The sequence below is a fragment of the Caloenas nicobarica genome, chromosome 1, assembly GCF_036013445.1.
Source record: "Caloenas nicobarica isolate bCalNic1 chromosome 1, bCalNic1.hap1, whole genome shotgun sequence".
Classification (NCBI taxonomy): domain Eukaryota; kingdom Metazoa; phylum Chordata; class Aves; order Columbiformes; family Columbidae; genus Caloenas; species Caloenas nicobarica.
The window spans coordinates 66,201,198-66,217,939 of NC_088245.1; the positions used below are offsets into that span (position 1 = coordinate 66,201,198).

General features: G+C 44.8%; 2 protein-coding genes across 3 annotated transcripts; both read right to left on the reverse strand.

Moving 5' to 3' along the window:
• Positions 1-8,358, reverse strand: LOC135989780 (tubulin alpha-4 chain-like). 2 transcript variants are annotated; one of them, XM_065636847.1, is made up of 7 exons: positions 8,297-8,358; positions 7,162-7,163; positions 5,506-5,570; positions 3,737-3,950; positions 2,796-2,944; positions 1,701-2,381; positions 1-948 (listed from the first exon to the last, which is right to left on the reverse strand). In XM_065636847.1, exons 1-7 carry the CDS (start codon positions 8,353-8,355, stop codon positions 658-660), a joined length of 1,461 nt encoding a protein of 486 aa, XP_065492919.1. In that variant the 5' UTR covers positions 8,356-8,358; the 3' UTR covers positions 1-657. The 2 variants fall into 2 exon arrangements, with proteins under 2 accessions (XP_065492919.1, XP_065492911.1); XM_065636839.1 differs by lacking the exons at positions 7,162-7,163; positions 8,297-8,358 and having other exon boundaries at positions 5,279-5,508.
• On the reverse strand, positions 6,609-12,998 carry PEX26 (peroxisomal biogenesis factor 26). Its single transcript, XM_065636859.1, has 5 exons — positions 12,625-12,998; positions 11,196-11,336; positions 10,511-10,824; positions 9,631-9,777; positions 6,609-9,114 (listed from the first exon to the last, which is right to left on the reverse strand). Exons 1-5 carry the CDS (start codon positions 12,783-12,785, stop codon positions 9,011-9,013), a joined length of 867 nt encoding a protein of 288 aa, XP_065492931.1. The 5' UTR covers positions 12,786-12,998; the 3' UTR covers positions 6,609-9,010.
• Positions 12,999-16,742: the final 3,744 nt, after the last annotated feature.

Below are 16,742 nucleotides of genomic sequence, written 5' to 3' on the forward strand. Positions count from 1 at the left end.
TAAACAGCCCCAGCTCCCTCAGCCGCTCCTCATCAGACTTGTGCTCCAGACCCTTCACCAGCTTTGTTGCCTCCTCTGCACTCTCTCCAGCACCTCAATGTCTTTCTTGTGGTGAGGGGCCCAAAACTGAACACAGGATTCAAGGTGGCGCCTCACCAGCGCCGAGTACAGTGGCATAATCACTTCTCTAGTCCTGCTGGCCACACTATTCCTGATACAAGCCAGGATGCTGTTGGCCTTTTTGGCCACCTGGGCACACTGATGGCTCATGTTCAGCTGGCTGTCAATCAACACCCCCAGGTCCTTTTCCACCAGGCAGCTTTCCAGCCACTCTTCTCTGAGCCTGTAGCGCTGCCTGGGGCTGTTGTGACCCAAGTGCAGGACCCAGCACTTGGCCTTGTTGAACCTCATACAGTATGAAACTCATACAATATGAAGCCTGTTACCCTCTGAGGCAAAGTGACTAATGATTAGCTGGTCATATATCCTGCATTTACTGTCTTGTGATCTCATAGTGGAGAACTCATGCTGTTTACAGTCTACTAAGATGGCAATGGACTAGGTGTGTGAGCACCAAGCAGAAATGCAGCCACACACACACAAAAAAAAAAAGAGACATAGAGGCAATCTTATGCACTGGAAAGGCCAGAGTGAATTTTAAGATTCCTCTCCATCATTTTCTTCATATGAGTCAGTTCCCACTTCTTCATAGTCTTTCTCCAGGGCAGACAGGTCTTCTCGGGCCTCTGAGAATTCTTCTTCCTCCATGCCTTCAGTCACATACCAGTGCACAAAAGCTCTCTTGGAGTACAGCTGATCAAATTTGTGGTCCAGCCTTGCCCAGGCATCTGCAATGGCCGTGGTGTTGCTCAGCATACAGACTGCTCGCTGGACTTGGGCTAGATCTCCTCCAGGTGAAACTGTAGGAGGCTGATAGTTGATCCCAACCTACAAATGTCAATAGAAAATATGGAGGAATAAAAAGAGTAATGAGAAAAGGACAAAATTAAACAATAAATAAGGTAAGAAAATTGCGAAACCATTGATGGGGGGAGGAAAAGAGGTAGGGAAAAACCAAAATCACATCAGTGTTAAGTCTAATGCCATTCAAGCTATTCTTCTATGCACAAGTCAGTTCCTTACCCTCACTCAAGGTAAAAAAATGAAGAGGGGAAACTAACCAGAACTGGACTCTAAATGAAGAAAAACTCATATAAATATGTCAGTAGGCATGGGAAAATTTGGGACAATTAAAAAAAACTCTCTCTGTAGAGATGTAGAAATGTTTCATTTGCCTACAATATAGCACTGATAACTTTGGGGATTTTTTGTTTGGTTGGTTTGGTCTTTTAAATCTCATGAAGGACACTCTCAAGTGTCTCAGTGTCTTCAGAGTATAGACCTTGCATTGATCTTTCTTCCAAAATGCTATTTATTTAAATTTAAAGTCTTATAGGGTTGACATTCTCCTGTTACTGAAAATAGCAATACTGCATATGCTCCCATTTATTTAAATATTTCGTAGTCTGTGTCAATGGGTTGTCCAAAGGAGAAAAGGCACGTTTTATATACACATACCTTTCTTACATTTCTTCTTATAAGTGGAAAACATGCAAGATTAAAACTTTAAGTACAAGTTTTCTGCTAGACTGAACTTGCCCTTTAAACATTAAAGGGAAATTCACAGGCGCTGTACTCACCTTGAAGCCTGTTGGACACCAGTCAACAAACTGGACAGATCTGTTGGTCTTGATGGCAGTAATTGCTATGTTGACGTCTTTGGGGACTACGTCACCACGGTAGAGCAAGCAACAGGCCATGTACTTCCCATGTCTTGGGTCACACTTCACCATCTGGCTGTTGGGCTCAAAGCAGGCGCTGGTGATTTCAGCCACCGAGAGCTGCTCGTGAAATGCTCTGTCAGAGGAGATGATGGGGGCGTAGGTCACTAAGGGGAAGTGGATGCGCGGGTAGGGCACCAGGTTTGTCTGGAACTCTGGCAGATCCACGTTGAGGGCACCGTCAAAGCGCAGCGAGGCGGTGATGGAGGAGACGATCTGGCTGATCAGGCGGTTGAGGTTAGTGTAAGTGGGACGCTCGATGTCCAGGTTTTGACAGCAAATATCGTAGATGGCCTCATTATCCACCATGAATGCGCAGTCCGAATGCTCCAGGGTGGTGTGCGTGTTCAGGATGGAATTGTAGGGCTCCACCACAGCAGTGGAGACCTGAGGAGCTGGGTAGATGGCAAACTGCAGTTTGGACTTCTTTCCATAATCCACGGAGAGGCGTTCCATCAGTAAGGAGGTAAAGCCAGAGCCGGTACCCCCACCAAAGCTGTGGAAGATCAGGAATCCTTGCAGCCCAGAACAGGCATCAGCCTGGAAGCCAACAGGAAAAGTGAAAGAATAAGTGAACATATCTTTAAATTACACCCTCAGATAGAGAGAGCAACACCCGCATCCAGTGCACAACATAAAAGTCAGCAGTTTTCCCAGAAAATTCTCATTGTCTCTTTTCCCCTGTAAATGTCAGGCTAGTGTATCAACAGAGCAATATGGATGTTTTTCTTACAATAATAATGCTGTAGCAATATTTGAGGTTTTCCATTTAAATCTTTCATTCATATGAAAACCAGGATGGAACATCCTAGTCCTGCATTTTTCTGTTCTGAGCCAATGACAATAGTAAAAGCAAGACAAGAGCCACTATTAAAAAAAAAAAAAAAAAAGTATATGGTGTTTATTTCCCCTCACACTCTCCTAAGGTCTTGCTTTCAATGTAATAGTGCATACCATCTTGCGGATACGATCTAATGTCTTGTCAATTTTGTCTTTGCCGATGGTGTAGTGGCCACGTGCATAATTATTAGCTGCATCTTCCTTTCCACTGATTAGCTGTTCTGGATGGAAAAGCTGCCGGTAGGTGCCAGTCCGCACTTCATCTGAACATGAGAGAAAATGCATAAGCTTGGAAGAGATAATTCACCAAGGCTAGTAGTGTTTGCAAAACAAATGGAGCATTTTATGTTAGCAGAAAATGCTATGGAAGATCTGTATGCTGAAAAACAAAGTACAGAGGCAAGGAGTATCTTCTGAGATGTTCTCAGTATTGAAAAAAGAAGTGGACTCTGCTCTAAGTGTAAGCTGGTGTGTTATACAAATGAATTCATTCATCACAGGAGAGCTGTGCCATGCTGTGGTAAAATTTCAGCTCTATATACTGATCAGATGAAGATCCATCAGAACCTTCAGGACAATGACTGGAAAAAGAGGAGATTTGCAACAGTAAAACAGCGTTTTCCCCTGAAAATCTGTCAGGACACTTCTGTTGTCTGATTCGTGGTCCTCTCTTACATCTGAATGTGGAGGAAAGCATTTTCCATCAGTTAGCAAAGGAAAAATAACATCACAAAAAAAAAGACCAGAAATTAATTTCTTTAAGAAAGCTAAATTGTACTCATAACCAGTGGAGGTTTAAGCAACAGTGAACTTTTGACTTTATTAATTATTAGTAGAGTACCCATGACAGCATGCAGTCCAGTTTTCATTTTTTCACTGAGAGTAACAGAGCTTTTAGTAATACCTGGTATTAAAAACTTAAAATCTGTACATTTTGCCTGCATTTTGGGATCATCCCTAATGGACAGGGCATTGTCCTGCTATTCAGCAATCTGAACTTTGGCAGCCATAAGAGTTAATCAATCTCTATTTTCCAATATTAGTTCTATACTGACCTATTACAGTTTGCTCCAAGTCCACCATAATAGCCCGGGGCACGTATTTTCTAGCACTTGTCTCTCTGAAGAATGTGGCAAAAGAGTCATCATTGTTGGGTTGGTCGGTGAAGGTGCCATTTGGCTGAATACCGTGCTCCAGACAGAAGAGTTCCCAACACGCGTTGCCGATTTGAACTCCAGCTTGGCCAATGTGAACAGAGATGCACTCACGCTGGAAGGAGGAGACAAGGGAAATAGCGAGAAGAAACAGTGAATATCCTCAGACTCTACAAGCTGATCTTACTTGAAACCCCCAATCAACCAATGATTACAAAATTTTCCACAAGACTGGGATTAATGGAAAATATTCTGACACTTATTTACAAATAGGAAGAAAAATATTTTGCTGAGCGTAGAAAGAAGCAATAATCACAACAGCTAGAGATTTGCAGCCATGCCTACACATGGTGTACTGCACATGGGATCTACATGTAAGTGCACATAAGCCCATACAGATAGAAAAACTGTGTATAGGTACACAAAATAAACAGTAGGTCCCAGCTAAGGAGTACAAGCCAAGTCCAGTTATCCAGGAGAAGACTGACTTATTGATATCTAGATAAAGCAAAGGTAACGAAGTATCTTCTGATTGTTCAATCTGCTGTTGAACGTGTGTGTTGGACAGGTGAAGTTTGTAGAAATTAAAGGAACTAGAATTAAAATGCCTTTAGTACCTTAATTAATTTCAACCACTGATTGTTTCAGCCCATTCTCTGGGTACTTTTAATTCAATTTAACATGTGAAGAGTTAACTTGATACTCCAGAGGTCTTGGTACTCTTCACGTGTTAGATGAAATCAATCACCTGAGAAATTCTTCTCATACGTAGACTTCTGTAATCATGGCTGTTCTGTCAATAACCAGTTTCTAAAGTGTTCATTACTGTGTCAAGTACCTAGTTTAGTAACAGAAATCTGAAACACAAAACATCATATTCTAAAAGAATATGCAGCACTTCTCCTGCAGATTGCTATGCAGACTCCCAAGTACTGTAAATTTAAAGAGTTGTCTCAAAAACATTCTTGTTGGATATGCTATATTTGAATATGAATCTTTAGGCAGATGATTCCCATCCTGTCTTATGGAGTATCCAGGGAAATGTCCATGTTTCTTTGCTCTTAGTTTTAATACTCACAAGCTAGTAGGAAAAGGCCATTAACAGAGGGTTCAAAATACTGTATTCAAAGCACATCCACAGGAGCTTCTAGCTAAAAAGGAAAAATAAGTTCCAGCCCCATTCTTCTTTGTCTGCATGTGACTTCACTTACAACAAATTTTTTAACACAAATGTAGCTGTACATATTGGACTCCAAATTTGTTTACCAAGAAGCTAATACAATAGTTTGTACACTGTGAGCAATGTTTGTTGGCCCCAAAATGAAGCAAAAAAAAGTCACTTCAACCTTCCTGCCTTCATTCACATCTTGACCAGATTAGGGGGAGACAGAGGGCCAAACTCATTGCTCGTTATCTCACAAAACAATCTGCTTCTGTTCTTACCATGGTTTCTTCTGCGTGCTTCCTTTCTTGACTGGTAGCAGCAGCTTTGGTTACTGATGTTCCTACTGTTGTCTAAGCAGCCTGGTGCAAGGTGGCTGCTGATCTGCACCTCGCTGGCAGGGGCCCCCGCAGCATCACAGCGCAGGCAGGGGAGGTCACAATCCCTCCCAGGCAACCGGCCCATTCCAGCCTCTCGCCTGTGACACCAGCAGCCTGCTTTCACCGACGTGCAGGACCCAGCCCTGAAGTCCACTCTTAAGCAAGTCTTCCCAGTTAACTTTCCAAGCTAAACCTTGGTTTAGAAGGAAAAAAAAAAAAAAAAGAAAGAAAATTACAACTAGTATTAGTAACCAGAATTTTAACACACACAGAGTGTCTTCACGAATAACCAGTTTCCTTCCTTAAAACTCTAACAACTGGTGAATACGCTACTGATAACTAATTTAAAAGATTATTTAACCATTTCAGAATTTCTTCATCTACACTTTCAAAAGGCAGCATCATTTTTAAATGGCATCTGTTCTGACAAAGGCAACTGTAGATGAATGGTGGACACATTTCACTGATTGAGTTGGGGAACCGGTTGAACTGCAAGGAATTCCACTTGACTGACTATTTGATCATCTGTGGACAAGGTACATGGGATTATCTTCTTGTCTCCTGGTACTAAGGCACCAAACCTCGTCTTTCTGCCAGCCATTCCTTATCTTTTGTGACGTTGGTTCATCTGATGATAGACAACTGTTTTTCAGCCATTCAGCTGCCTGCTATATGGGCCAATACAAATTTTTTGCATCTAGGAAGAAGATGGCAAAACAAAAAAGCAGAACTGGAATTTGCTCTCTTTTCTGGAGATACTAGCAGAAAGTTCACAAACATCTGGCACGCACACACACATTCTCTCTGACAAGGCTTCAACGGTAGGATCCCCATGGCTGTATTTTCCCTCCATGATATAATGAGAGTGCAGAGAAAATACACAGCTAAAGATAAATATCAGGTACTTTATTCTTGGTAGTATTCTGGTCTTGGCCATCCTAAGGTACACAAAGACACAAAAAATCCCCCAAAGCTGGATCTTTCAGATAATTACCACTCCTTGAACTCCTATGAAAATGCAGACTTACACCCTACCAACATCATCAGTTGATTAGATCTTGTCAGATTCATGCTGACCAAGTCCTCTACTTAATTCAAATATGCTTGTACAATGAGGGTATGTAGTGAAACATTTCCAGAAATGATTTGAAAACTGTAGAGTATCAATACCTTAAATGCAAAAGTTTTCATATACTTAATCACAGAACAAATAACCAACTCTACAAAGAGGTAAATCAGTAGTCACTTTATTGTGAAAAATAAATATTGCAGTTTTAGTATTAATTGAAAAAAAAACCTAGGAAGAGCTTGTTTCTGCCTTCCTGCCCTCTCATGATGAATTAAATACAATACAAATGTATAATCAGTAGTACTCAAAAGTGAAGGTTACGAACCTACACTTAAACTTGAATGTTAAAGTCCTGGTAAATGAGTGGCTGTGACATTTAACAGCATTCTAAACATAATGTATGGCCTGCTCAGACCACTGGTCCCAACTTCCAAAATCGCATCTCCGCCATCTAACTAAAAACGTTAATAGAAAACTAGAGCAAAAAAATATTGTTACCTAAACGGTCAATTTGGTGAGAACTTGGCCTGACTTCAGAGTGAAGTTTTCTATTTCACTAAGTGGCTCACGAAGTATTTAAAGTGAGGCCTTACAAAGTAAGGGGCCAGTAGACACAACCTAGTCATTTCTTGAAAGAGTTCAACTCTGGACAGAGCTTCTGTGTTTTATTCTACCTCATTTGCCATCAACTGTTGGTTGCAGAGTTGTTAACTACACCTATAGCTGGATTATGAGAACCATCCAGCAATATAAAGAGCAGCTCTTCCCTATGTGAGCAGAGTATATAAGAAATAACTCTTTCATACAGCGAAGCATTATGTGCTACTTATCCTGGTGTAGAGTCCTAGAAGAGACAAAAAATTTGTGGAGGGATATGGGCTTGTTTTGGTTTTTGTTCTGAGACAACCAGGCAAGGTCACTACTGCATTCATGAATGACCTGCTCCATTTTACCTGATACAAATAACAGAATATTTCTCCATTGGGATAATTCAAGAAGAAATAGAACTATTTCTAGCAGTGAAGATGCAGACTGTTTTCAAAGTGTCTCGGTAGACAGTAAAGCAACACAATTTGAAGGTACCACCAGGCTGCTGTCATGTGAAGAAGACAGAAATAGCCACCGCCTCAGTGTATGGCCACTGCTAGAGACAAAGGAACAACCTGAAGGGGGCTACTGTTGTAAGACACCACACTGGGATCTCTGCTGGCTACTTTTCACAGGTTTGGTGTGTTGGATAGAATTTGCCCACCAAAAAGGCTGCTTTGCTCAACATTTTGTAGTTTCAACTGACATCAGTCAGCCTGCACCCTTTTGGCACAGATGCTGGGATGGCGGGCTTCTTCCCTTTCATTTGTCCTCTTCAGCACAAAGCAGTTTGCTCTAGTGAAAGCAATATTTAAGTAGGTCAGTGCTCTCTCCTTTGGAATTTACCCTTTGTCAAATGATGATAGGTGGATAGATGGAGAAGAAATTAGTGTTCTACCCCAAACCTCCAATTTCTGCCTCAAGAGGTTGGAAATGGGGTCAGTCTGGTGACAGATGTTCTGCAAAGACAATAATTTTCTTGCCACAGATCTGGGGAAGGTTTTGGGATCACAGAGAAGTATCTCCTTCTACCTATTAATAAACTTTTGTTCTGAAGATCGAGCACTGATAAATGGCTCCCGTATAACTCATGTCTTTAGATACTGGGGGCAGGGGGGGCAATTCTAAACACATGGAAACTTTTTGTCATCTACATAAACAAAGCAAGAGGTAGGGAAAGAGTAAAACAATGCAACAACTTCAGTTGTTCAACTAGACAATACAGAATATAGCTTTAAAAAATTAATCTATTTCCTTACCACCACCACATGCTCCTAAAATTACTATGCATCAGGCAAGAACAAAGTGCTGTAATTTGCATTTAAGAAGAGTAGGTGCAGCAAAACAGCCTTTGTGGCCCACCACCTTGGCTTTGTCTTAAATATGACTAAAATCAAGAGTGACTGTATAAGGAGGCATCAGTCACAACAGAAACCATGGCCTTCAAAATGCAACAGGCTTCACTTTCTCCAGTGTTTTTCTTCCACATGCTTGTCCTAAATCCCATGCTGCAGGAACTCAGCTTTTCAGATGTCTTCAGGCAAAACAGAATATTCCGCTAATCTGTAGCCTTTTACAGTCATGCCTCCAAGAACATTATTTCACTTGTCCAGAGAACTGCCAAGCATTTGGCAAGGATGAAACCTTCCAGCAAGAGCTACATCCAAAGCAAAGTGTTTGAAAAGGAGGATTCTTATTCAGTTGTAGATTATGGAAGGAGTGGCTTTACCCTGGTGTTGAACAGAACAATGCAACAGAGCCAACCAAAACATCAGGAATACTTGGTGTGATTTCAAAATTCATATACCATCACTCCCCATCAGAAGAAACAAAGGTATCGGCACATAGGAGTTCACAGGTTGTCATCTCAATTAGGGCACTGATTTCAGAGATCCTTGAAGAGCCTGATGACATCCTCCAGACAAGCTGACACTCTTACAGCAGGAGAGAAAAATGCATCCTGCGACGGTACATACTTAGTCTTGAACTGGACGCCTATGGATGGGAGAAAATACAGCTGCCCAAGCCTGTCGGAAGAGCTGGACCAGTTTGTAAATGAACGGCAGTGATGTGGGAGAAGCTGCAGAACAAAGCAAAAAGAGCCTTTCATTATAAAAGGCAAAACTAAGATACGCTACACATATTAAGAAAAAACTAATCCCAACTAGAGTTAATCGAAACCTAGTTGTCTTATTTCCTTCTGTTTGGCTCAGTACTTGGGCCTTGGCTTGAGGCATTGCTCCCGCCCTTGCAAGCCTTCAGTATTTCATTCACATCAATAGCACCTCAAGTTGACTGAGGTAGAGGCTGAGTCTAGGACAGCTCAGGCTGCCTCTCACAGTCTGTACCTTGTCTGTTGGAAAGAGCTAAGGGTGGAGTAATGGTTTTCAGAAAAGTGGCTTTTGTAGAGCGACATCTTTCTATAGGAATTGCAACTGGAAACACTAGAAACAAGCCTCACGGTAAGTTCTGAGTCACCCAATTTTTGTGTCTCCCAAAGATAAAACATTTACACAAATTACATCTACTAAAATAAGCTATTCTCTTCTCTGTAACCATAATGGAATTTAAAAAATTGGAAATCTTAATATTGTACCTGGGTCTAATCTCACCACCACCAGGTAAAGCAGAAAAGTAGCCAAGAGCATCTTTTTGTAAGGAAGTAAATAGAAATGGCTTGACATGGACCTCAGTGCTCTACGTAGCAATGTCAACATTGTCAAGAGCTTTTGGGACAGAGCACCTAGAACACAAGAACAGACAGGCAGTCAGGGCAAAGTAAAGCAAAGCAATCACATAGATACAGATAATAAGAAACTAAGATACTAAAGTAAGAATGTTCTTAGTTTGATTGCATGAGAGTTGGGTTGGGTTTTTTTATAATAGGGAACATAGAACCAGTACGATTTTGTAATGCAATTGATTATATTATACCTTTTTGTTAGACATCTACTTTAGTATAATATGATCTTATACCACAGCAGTGCCAGCTTCTCTCCTGTGAGATAACGTCAAGTGATTTACTGTTCTGGAGAAGCAGCAGTACTTTAAGTGCCAGACATGCATTGCTCTATATGGGCTCAACTGTAAGGGGAGACGAAGCAGAGAGTACACAGAGACAACAAAATGTACCCTTAAAGGATCGCTAGGTAGTTTTAGTTTCCCTTTTGTGCCTTTAAAAACAAACCAAACCAAACCAAAAACATTTATTCTGAAGTGCTTTTGAACCTGGAAAATAATTCTCATCTCTTGACATCGGCTGAGACTAAATGCGCTTTGCAATTGTCAGCAAATGGATCACTAAGTCCTTTGTTCCCTTCCATGATACACAATAGGACTTCCTCATGGCTGCTTTGTCATGACAATATTCTTAATACATGGTTCATACTTGCTACCCTTTGTTAGTAAGGGACCAACTAACCTGAAACAAAATTATAAAAAAGAAGAGGAGCACAAACACCAGAGGGAAAGCCTACCCAAAATAGTTTCTGTTGCAGCCTCTCGCTTCTCTTCAGCAGCCAAGTGCATCTCTTCCCGTTGAGTCCACTGGCATCGGCTTTCACAAATGGTCCCTAGAAACGCTAGCTGCTGCTCGCTGTCAAAAGCATCACAGCCACGTACAAGCTCTTCTGCCCCCTCAAACCGGCCAAGCGGCAGCAACACGTGCAACAAGTAGAGCTCCAGCAATGCACCGTACTCCGGGAGGCTCTTGTTGGGTTGGTGTCTCAGCCAGCTACTGCCAACCTCCAGCATCACCTGGGGCTCTCTCACTTTGCTGTATAACAGGATACTAAAATATAAGGTAGAAATATTAGAAAACACCGAATCTTTGTAAAAGTCGAGGTCACTGACAGTTACTACCCACAGGCAGCAATCATCAAGGCATGTACCACAGTCTGCACTTGAAACACAGATTTCTGAGGCAGACAATAGGTGCTGCCATCGCTGTTACTTTCTCAGCATCACTCCTTTTGTATTTTATCATCATAAAGCAATCTGCAGGCTTGCTCCAGCACACACATGTTGAGAACAGGCCTGTTCCTAATTTCATCCTCACCTACACCGTGCAAAGTGAAAATATCATGCAATATCCAGGTCTGGCCTAATACTAAACCTAACGCAAACCCTGCATATATCTGACGGCCACAGAGAAAAACTCACCACAGCTCAAGAACTTTTGGAGGCAGATGTTCAGGGACATGGTAATACTGTAGGACCCAAGACAGAACTTCTCTCCACCGGTTCATCTCAGCCAGCGCCTGAATTCCCACAACACAAAGGGAGCATTTCACTTCTGCGGAACTGGCAATGAAGAGACACCTAAATAAGCGCTTCTTACAACCATGTGGCCCCTCGCATCCCTTCCAGCTGCATCCCAGCCTTGGTACTTCACAGTTCTCCGACAGCCACTTCCCTTCCTTTCCCTCTCCTCCTACCCCTCACCCCCCAAAAAAGGCACATTCAACCCCCCAAGAAGATGCACAGAGTTTGTATCTCTAGGAGGGCGCTGGGAAGGCTGCTAGGGACACCTCGCTGCCCTCAAACACGCATAGATCCCTTCATACGATACATGTAAATATAGACAGGCTGTTCTCAGCTAGCAGCCAAAGCCAAGCCAGGTTTTAAACTCACTTTTTAGCAATAAGTGCTACCCTCCATTAATTTAGATAATAAAGAAAAAAGCTAGGAAAACCATGGTAAGAGCCACCGGTGCTACTGCCATTCACACAGATAATCACAGTACGTTAGGGATTGGAAGGGACCTCGAAAGATCATCCAGTCCAATCCGCCTGCCAGAGCAGGAACACCCAGATGAGGCTACACAGGAAGGCGTCCAGGTGGGTTTTGAATGTCTCCAGAGAAGGACACTCCACAACCTCCCTGGGCAGCCTGTTCCAGTGTCTGTCACCCTCACTGCGAAGTTTCTTCTCAAATTTAAGTGGAACCTCATGTGTTCTAGTTTGTACCCATTAGCCCTTGTCCTATCATTGGTTGTCACCGAGAAGAGCCTGGCTCCATCCTCGTGACACTCACCTTTTACATATTTATAAACATTAATGAGGTCACCCCTCAGTCTCCTCTTCTCCAAGCTAAAGAGACCCAGCTCCCTCAGCCTTTCCTCATAAGGGAGATGCTCCACTCCCTTCATCATCTTTGTGGCCCTGCGCTGGACTCTCTCCAGCAGTTCCCTGTCCTTCTGGAACTGAGGGGCCCAGAACTGGACACAATACTCCAGATGAGGTCTCACCAGGGCAGAGTAGAGGGGGAGGAGAACCTCTCTCGACCTAATATTATTATAATATTATTAATTATATTAAAATGATATAATATTAATATATTAATATTATTGTAATATATAGTATTAATAATTATAATATTTATATTCAAACCCAAGAGGTCCCTAACCCTCCTCCTCAAAAAAAAAAAAAAAAAAAAATTATTCAACACAAAAAGCCTTCTATTAAAACAAGGTAAAACGACAGGCAGTGCAGACGGGCCTGCAGCCAGCCTGACGCTGATGCGACACCGAGCCGCCCCGCAGCGCCGCCCCGTCCCGTCCCCGCTCCGCAGGCCCCACAGCCGCCCGCACCTCCCGGGGCCGCTCCCGGGGCCCAGGCTGTCGCAGCCCGCCTCACACTTCTCCAGGGCGGCGGCGAAGTCCCGGTGCAGCACCAGCAGGTCCGCCGCCTCCTCCAGCAGCGAGGCCGCCGTGGCCGACACCGGGGGCCAGGCCAGAGGCTCGCTCCTCATGGCGGCGGCGGGCGGGCTACCGGGAGGGCTGCTGCTGCTGCTGCTGCTGCTGCCGCCCTCCCCGCGCCCCGCCGCCTGACGCCTGCCCGCCTCCGGCTCCAGAGCCGCCACCGCGCCCCGCGGAGCTCGGCTCCGCTCGGGCAGGCAGCGGCAGCAGCGCGGCCTCCCACGGTCCCGGACGGCCGGGAAGGAAACCCCGCGCCGCCGCCGCCGCCGCCCGGCAGCGGAAGGGCCGCCCCGGCGGACACGTCCCCGCCCGCGGGCCGGCGGGACACGTAGTGCGGCGCTGGCGGGAGGGAGCGGGGGTCGGCGGCCGCTCCTCGGCGCGTTGGTTTCTCCGAGTGGGGGCCGCGGCACAGCGGGGATTAGCGGTTAAAAGCGGGGTCTGCGGGGAATGACATGGACCTGTTGGAGAGGGGCCGGAGGAGGCCACAGAAATGGTCAGAGGGCTGGAACAGCTCTGCTGTGAGGACAGGCTGAGAGAGCTGGGGTTGTTCAGCCTGGAGAAGAGAAGGCTCCAGGGAGACCTTATTGCGGCCTTTCAGTGCTTAAAAGGGGCCTGTAAGAAAGATGGGGACAGAGTTTTTATCAGGGCCTGTTATGACAGAACAAGGGGTAATGATTTTAAACTAAAAGAGGGGAGATTCTGGCCAGACATGGGGAAGAAATTTTTTACAATGAGGGTGGTGAAACACTGGCCCAGGTTGCCCAGAGAGGTGGTCGATGCCCCATCCCTGGAGACATTCAAGGCCGGGCTGGACGGGGCTCTGAGCAACCTGATCTAGTTGAAGATGTCCCTGCTCATGGCAGGGGGTTGGACTGGATGAGCTTTGAAGGTCCCTTCCAAACAAAACCGTTCTATGGTTCTAAGCTGCAGCCGCAGGGTGTAGGATCATGGCGCTTCCAGCCGTGCCGGGGCGGGGATCGGTGCCGGTCCCTGCCAAAAACCCCTTCGGTTTCGCACTCGCGTGGCTGCCCCGGGGAAGCGGCCGAGCCGCCGCTCTCCGCCCCGGCTGTCCCCAGCAGCCGGCGGGTCAGAGCTCCGCAGCAGCCGCTGCTGTTCCCCGCCCTGGCCGCCGGGCGTCAGCCCAGCCCAGCCCAGTCGCGTCCCGGCCGAGCAACGGGCCCCGGAGGCGGCAGCTTGGCCCTGAGACATGAGGGCTGCGGTCCTGCGGCAGGAGAGGCTTTGGGCAGGTAGCAAAGGGAGAGCGCTCCCCCGCTGCTCTGTCGTGCTCCCGGGCGGGATGGTGGTGCCCTCCTTTCCTGGCGCTGATGTCTCGATTCTTAAAAATTTTGACTTATTGTTTAGACTTCAAGGATTTGTAGTGTGTAGAAATACTTGCTATGCACCCGTAAATGAAGCGTAACTTCTCTTAAGAAGACAACAGGAAGACAAATGAGAAACTCAAGTTTTAGTGACCATTAAATCCTTTAAGAGGAACCAAAAAGACTGATAAGAGAAGACCATCCTGCCCCAGAAGGAATTAGCAGGTGATGTTTGCCAAGAAGTGTGAAGTTGGCAGAAATCGACGGTAACTTTGGGAAAGGTAAGCATGGTAAAGACCTCAGACTCAAAAAATGCCCCCTACTCAGAAAATCCCACCTCTCACGAAACACACGTAGAAGAATAAAAGCAGAATGTACCTTTACATTGAAGCGAGCAAAGTTTAGAGCAATGAACTTTGAGTAGGCATAAATGTGTATAAGATGTTAGGAGTGGCTAAAAGTTGAAATGTATAAATAAATATGCAGCTTGCTTCAGGTGTGCTGGCTTTGTTGTTTTACCATCTAGCATCTGACATTGCACAATCTTGTAATAAAATGATATCTCGACTCTGTGTGTATATTCAGCTGCTCGCGCACTGGGTAAAGAACTCTGCTTTTGGGACAAAAGCCTCCTCCTGGGCCTTTTCTTCAGTCATCCTTTGTCCGCAGTTTTAAGCATGTTATGCTGTTAAAGTAACTGGAGTTCGGGCATAATAACTGTTTCCATCAGTACCCTACAGGCAACGATTCACATTCTTCTTTAGTTGTTATTTAAAAACAATAGGGTGTCTTGGTTACAAGGTAATTATGGCAGTCAGTGAAAACGCTCTTCAAAAATGAATCTCTACGGAAGAGGCAGGATTTATTTATTTTGTAATGATGACACCCTACTATCATTATTTAATTTAAAAAATCAAATATGCTAACATTGACTGTATTAAAAAGTAAAACATCTTTTAAAAGGGTGTTTCTATGCCATTTCAGCATTGGAAAAAGGGAAGAAAGCGTGGAGAGTATGATTAAAAAGTAACTCTCTTTTTCTAAGTAGCTGTTTCCAGGAGGCAGGACCACACACCTGCCCCTCATGGTAGCAGCCAGAGCACGCTGCAGTAGCAGCTTTCACACAAGCATACATCCAAGGGGTTTGCTCACTGTGCCGTGGAAGAAATTCCTGGAGGATTCAGGCTGGTTAAGGCAAAACCACAGCACAGAAACGTTGCAAAAGGAAGGACCCAGCAGCTAAGCAAAGGCAGAGGTAGAGTTTCAGACTTCTGTTTCTGTTGCTTGGCACTTGCAATTGGGAAAACAACATTCCTTTTTGGGAACTACAAGTCCCAAAGTGCACTGTGGGAAGAACATGCCTCGTACCAGCTAATGCCCAGCACAAATTCCCAAATATGGATAAGGAATCAATTTTGAAAAATACTCGCGCTGGCTGGATACTCCCCACTGAGACTCAGAATAGGAGCGAGACAGCACAAAAAACAAGGTAAGTTAGCGATATGCAAAGATATAGTTCAAGAGTTTCTTTCATGGGGAGAAGCCAAGAATGTTCTGTCCCTTAGAAGAGCAGCACAGCATTGCACTGGTGATGTTGGATTTGGCTGCAATGGAGGTGACTTTTGAAACAGGGGACTGTTGTTTCAGGTGGGGAAGTGAGCAGCAGGAGCAGCTACTGCAGAGTGAGTCAGATCCTGTTTCCTTGCAGATGCTCCTTATTAATAAAGTCTTATGGAAAGATACACAAGCTGCAACACTCGTGCAGTTACGTTAGAGGCAGGGAAGGGTTGGGGAGATGTATGAGTTGCAGTGTGATTATTTAAGAAGCCAAGGTGGAACAAGCAGCCTTGTCATAACAGTAATTATAGGTAAAGTTAATTTCTCTGTAAGGCACGGTAGAATGTTTTTGTACTTCACCCCTCTTCCTAGAGGGGACAGTGTGGTGCCTCAAAGGCCAAGCCTGTTGCAGCTCTCTGACCTGCAAATAATAGTGACTCAGTAACAGGATTGTCTAACTTCAGGCCAGGAACAATTACCTATTTTATTGGCAGTTTGTTAACAAGCAAAATCAAATCATTCTGAAATACAACCATCTCAGTGGAGACGAGGGATGCTCAGGTTCCAGAGCTGAGCACGCACAACGCCTTGTCTTGGGCAGCATCGGCTCCTGCCCGTGTTTCTCTCCCGGGCAGTTGGGCACGTTCCTCCTCGTGCAGCCCAGATGCAGCGGGTGGACTCTCTTCTGCTGGGTGACGTCAAGCGCAGCTGGTCAGCCTGATCTGTCATCCCAGCACTCTCCTCCTTCTATGTAGGGTCATGGAGCAGCAGAGTCAGGAGGGCACAGAGCTGCGAACGTAGGAGGTGCAGCCCAGCCGTGGAGAGGAGCCTGAGACCATTTGGGCTGGTGAACCAAACTGTCACATGGATGCTCATTGACAAATAAGAATGATGCTCTTTTTCCGTCCTTCCTTAAATACGAACAGCTTAAACTGTTTTTAAAGCTGAAAGAGTCACTCTTGTGTCTGAATGAGCCTACGTGGCAGGGCTATAGCATTACACAAACACTGGAGGAAGGCAGCGTGTTTGCCTGTGCTCCTGGATGACTATTTCTAGTAATCAGAAAAGCTAAAGTCAAGCAAGCTTGCCGTCAGTGACATGTAGTAAGAGGGAGCATCACAGTGGATTTTGTGT

Coding starts and splice junctions, on each gene's coding strand:
- LOC135989780 (XM_065636847.1), bottom strand. CDS start 8,355: ATGCAAATTACAGCACTTTGTTCTTGCCTGATGCATAGTAATTTTAGG. Junction 2,382..2,795: donor TAGATCGTATCCGCAAGATG/GTATGCACTATT, acceptor GTTGGCTTCCAG/GCTGATGCCTGTTCTGGGCT. Junction 949..1,700: donor GGTGTCCAACAGGCTTCAAG/GTGAGTACAGCG, acceptor TGACATTTGTAG/GTTGGGATCAACTATCAGCC.
- PEX26 (XM_065636859.1), bottom strand. CDS start 12,785: ATGAGGAGCGAGCCTCTGGCCTGGCCCCCGGTGTCGGCCACGGCGGCC. Junction 9,778..10,510: donor TGCAACAGAAACTATTTTGG/GTAGGCTTTCCC, acceptor CTTGTGTTCTAG/GTGCTCTGTCCCAAAAGCTC. Junction 9,115..9,630: donor GGTGGTGAGATTAGACCCAG/GTACAATATTAA, acceptor TTTGTTCTGCAG/CTTCTCCCACATCACTGCCG.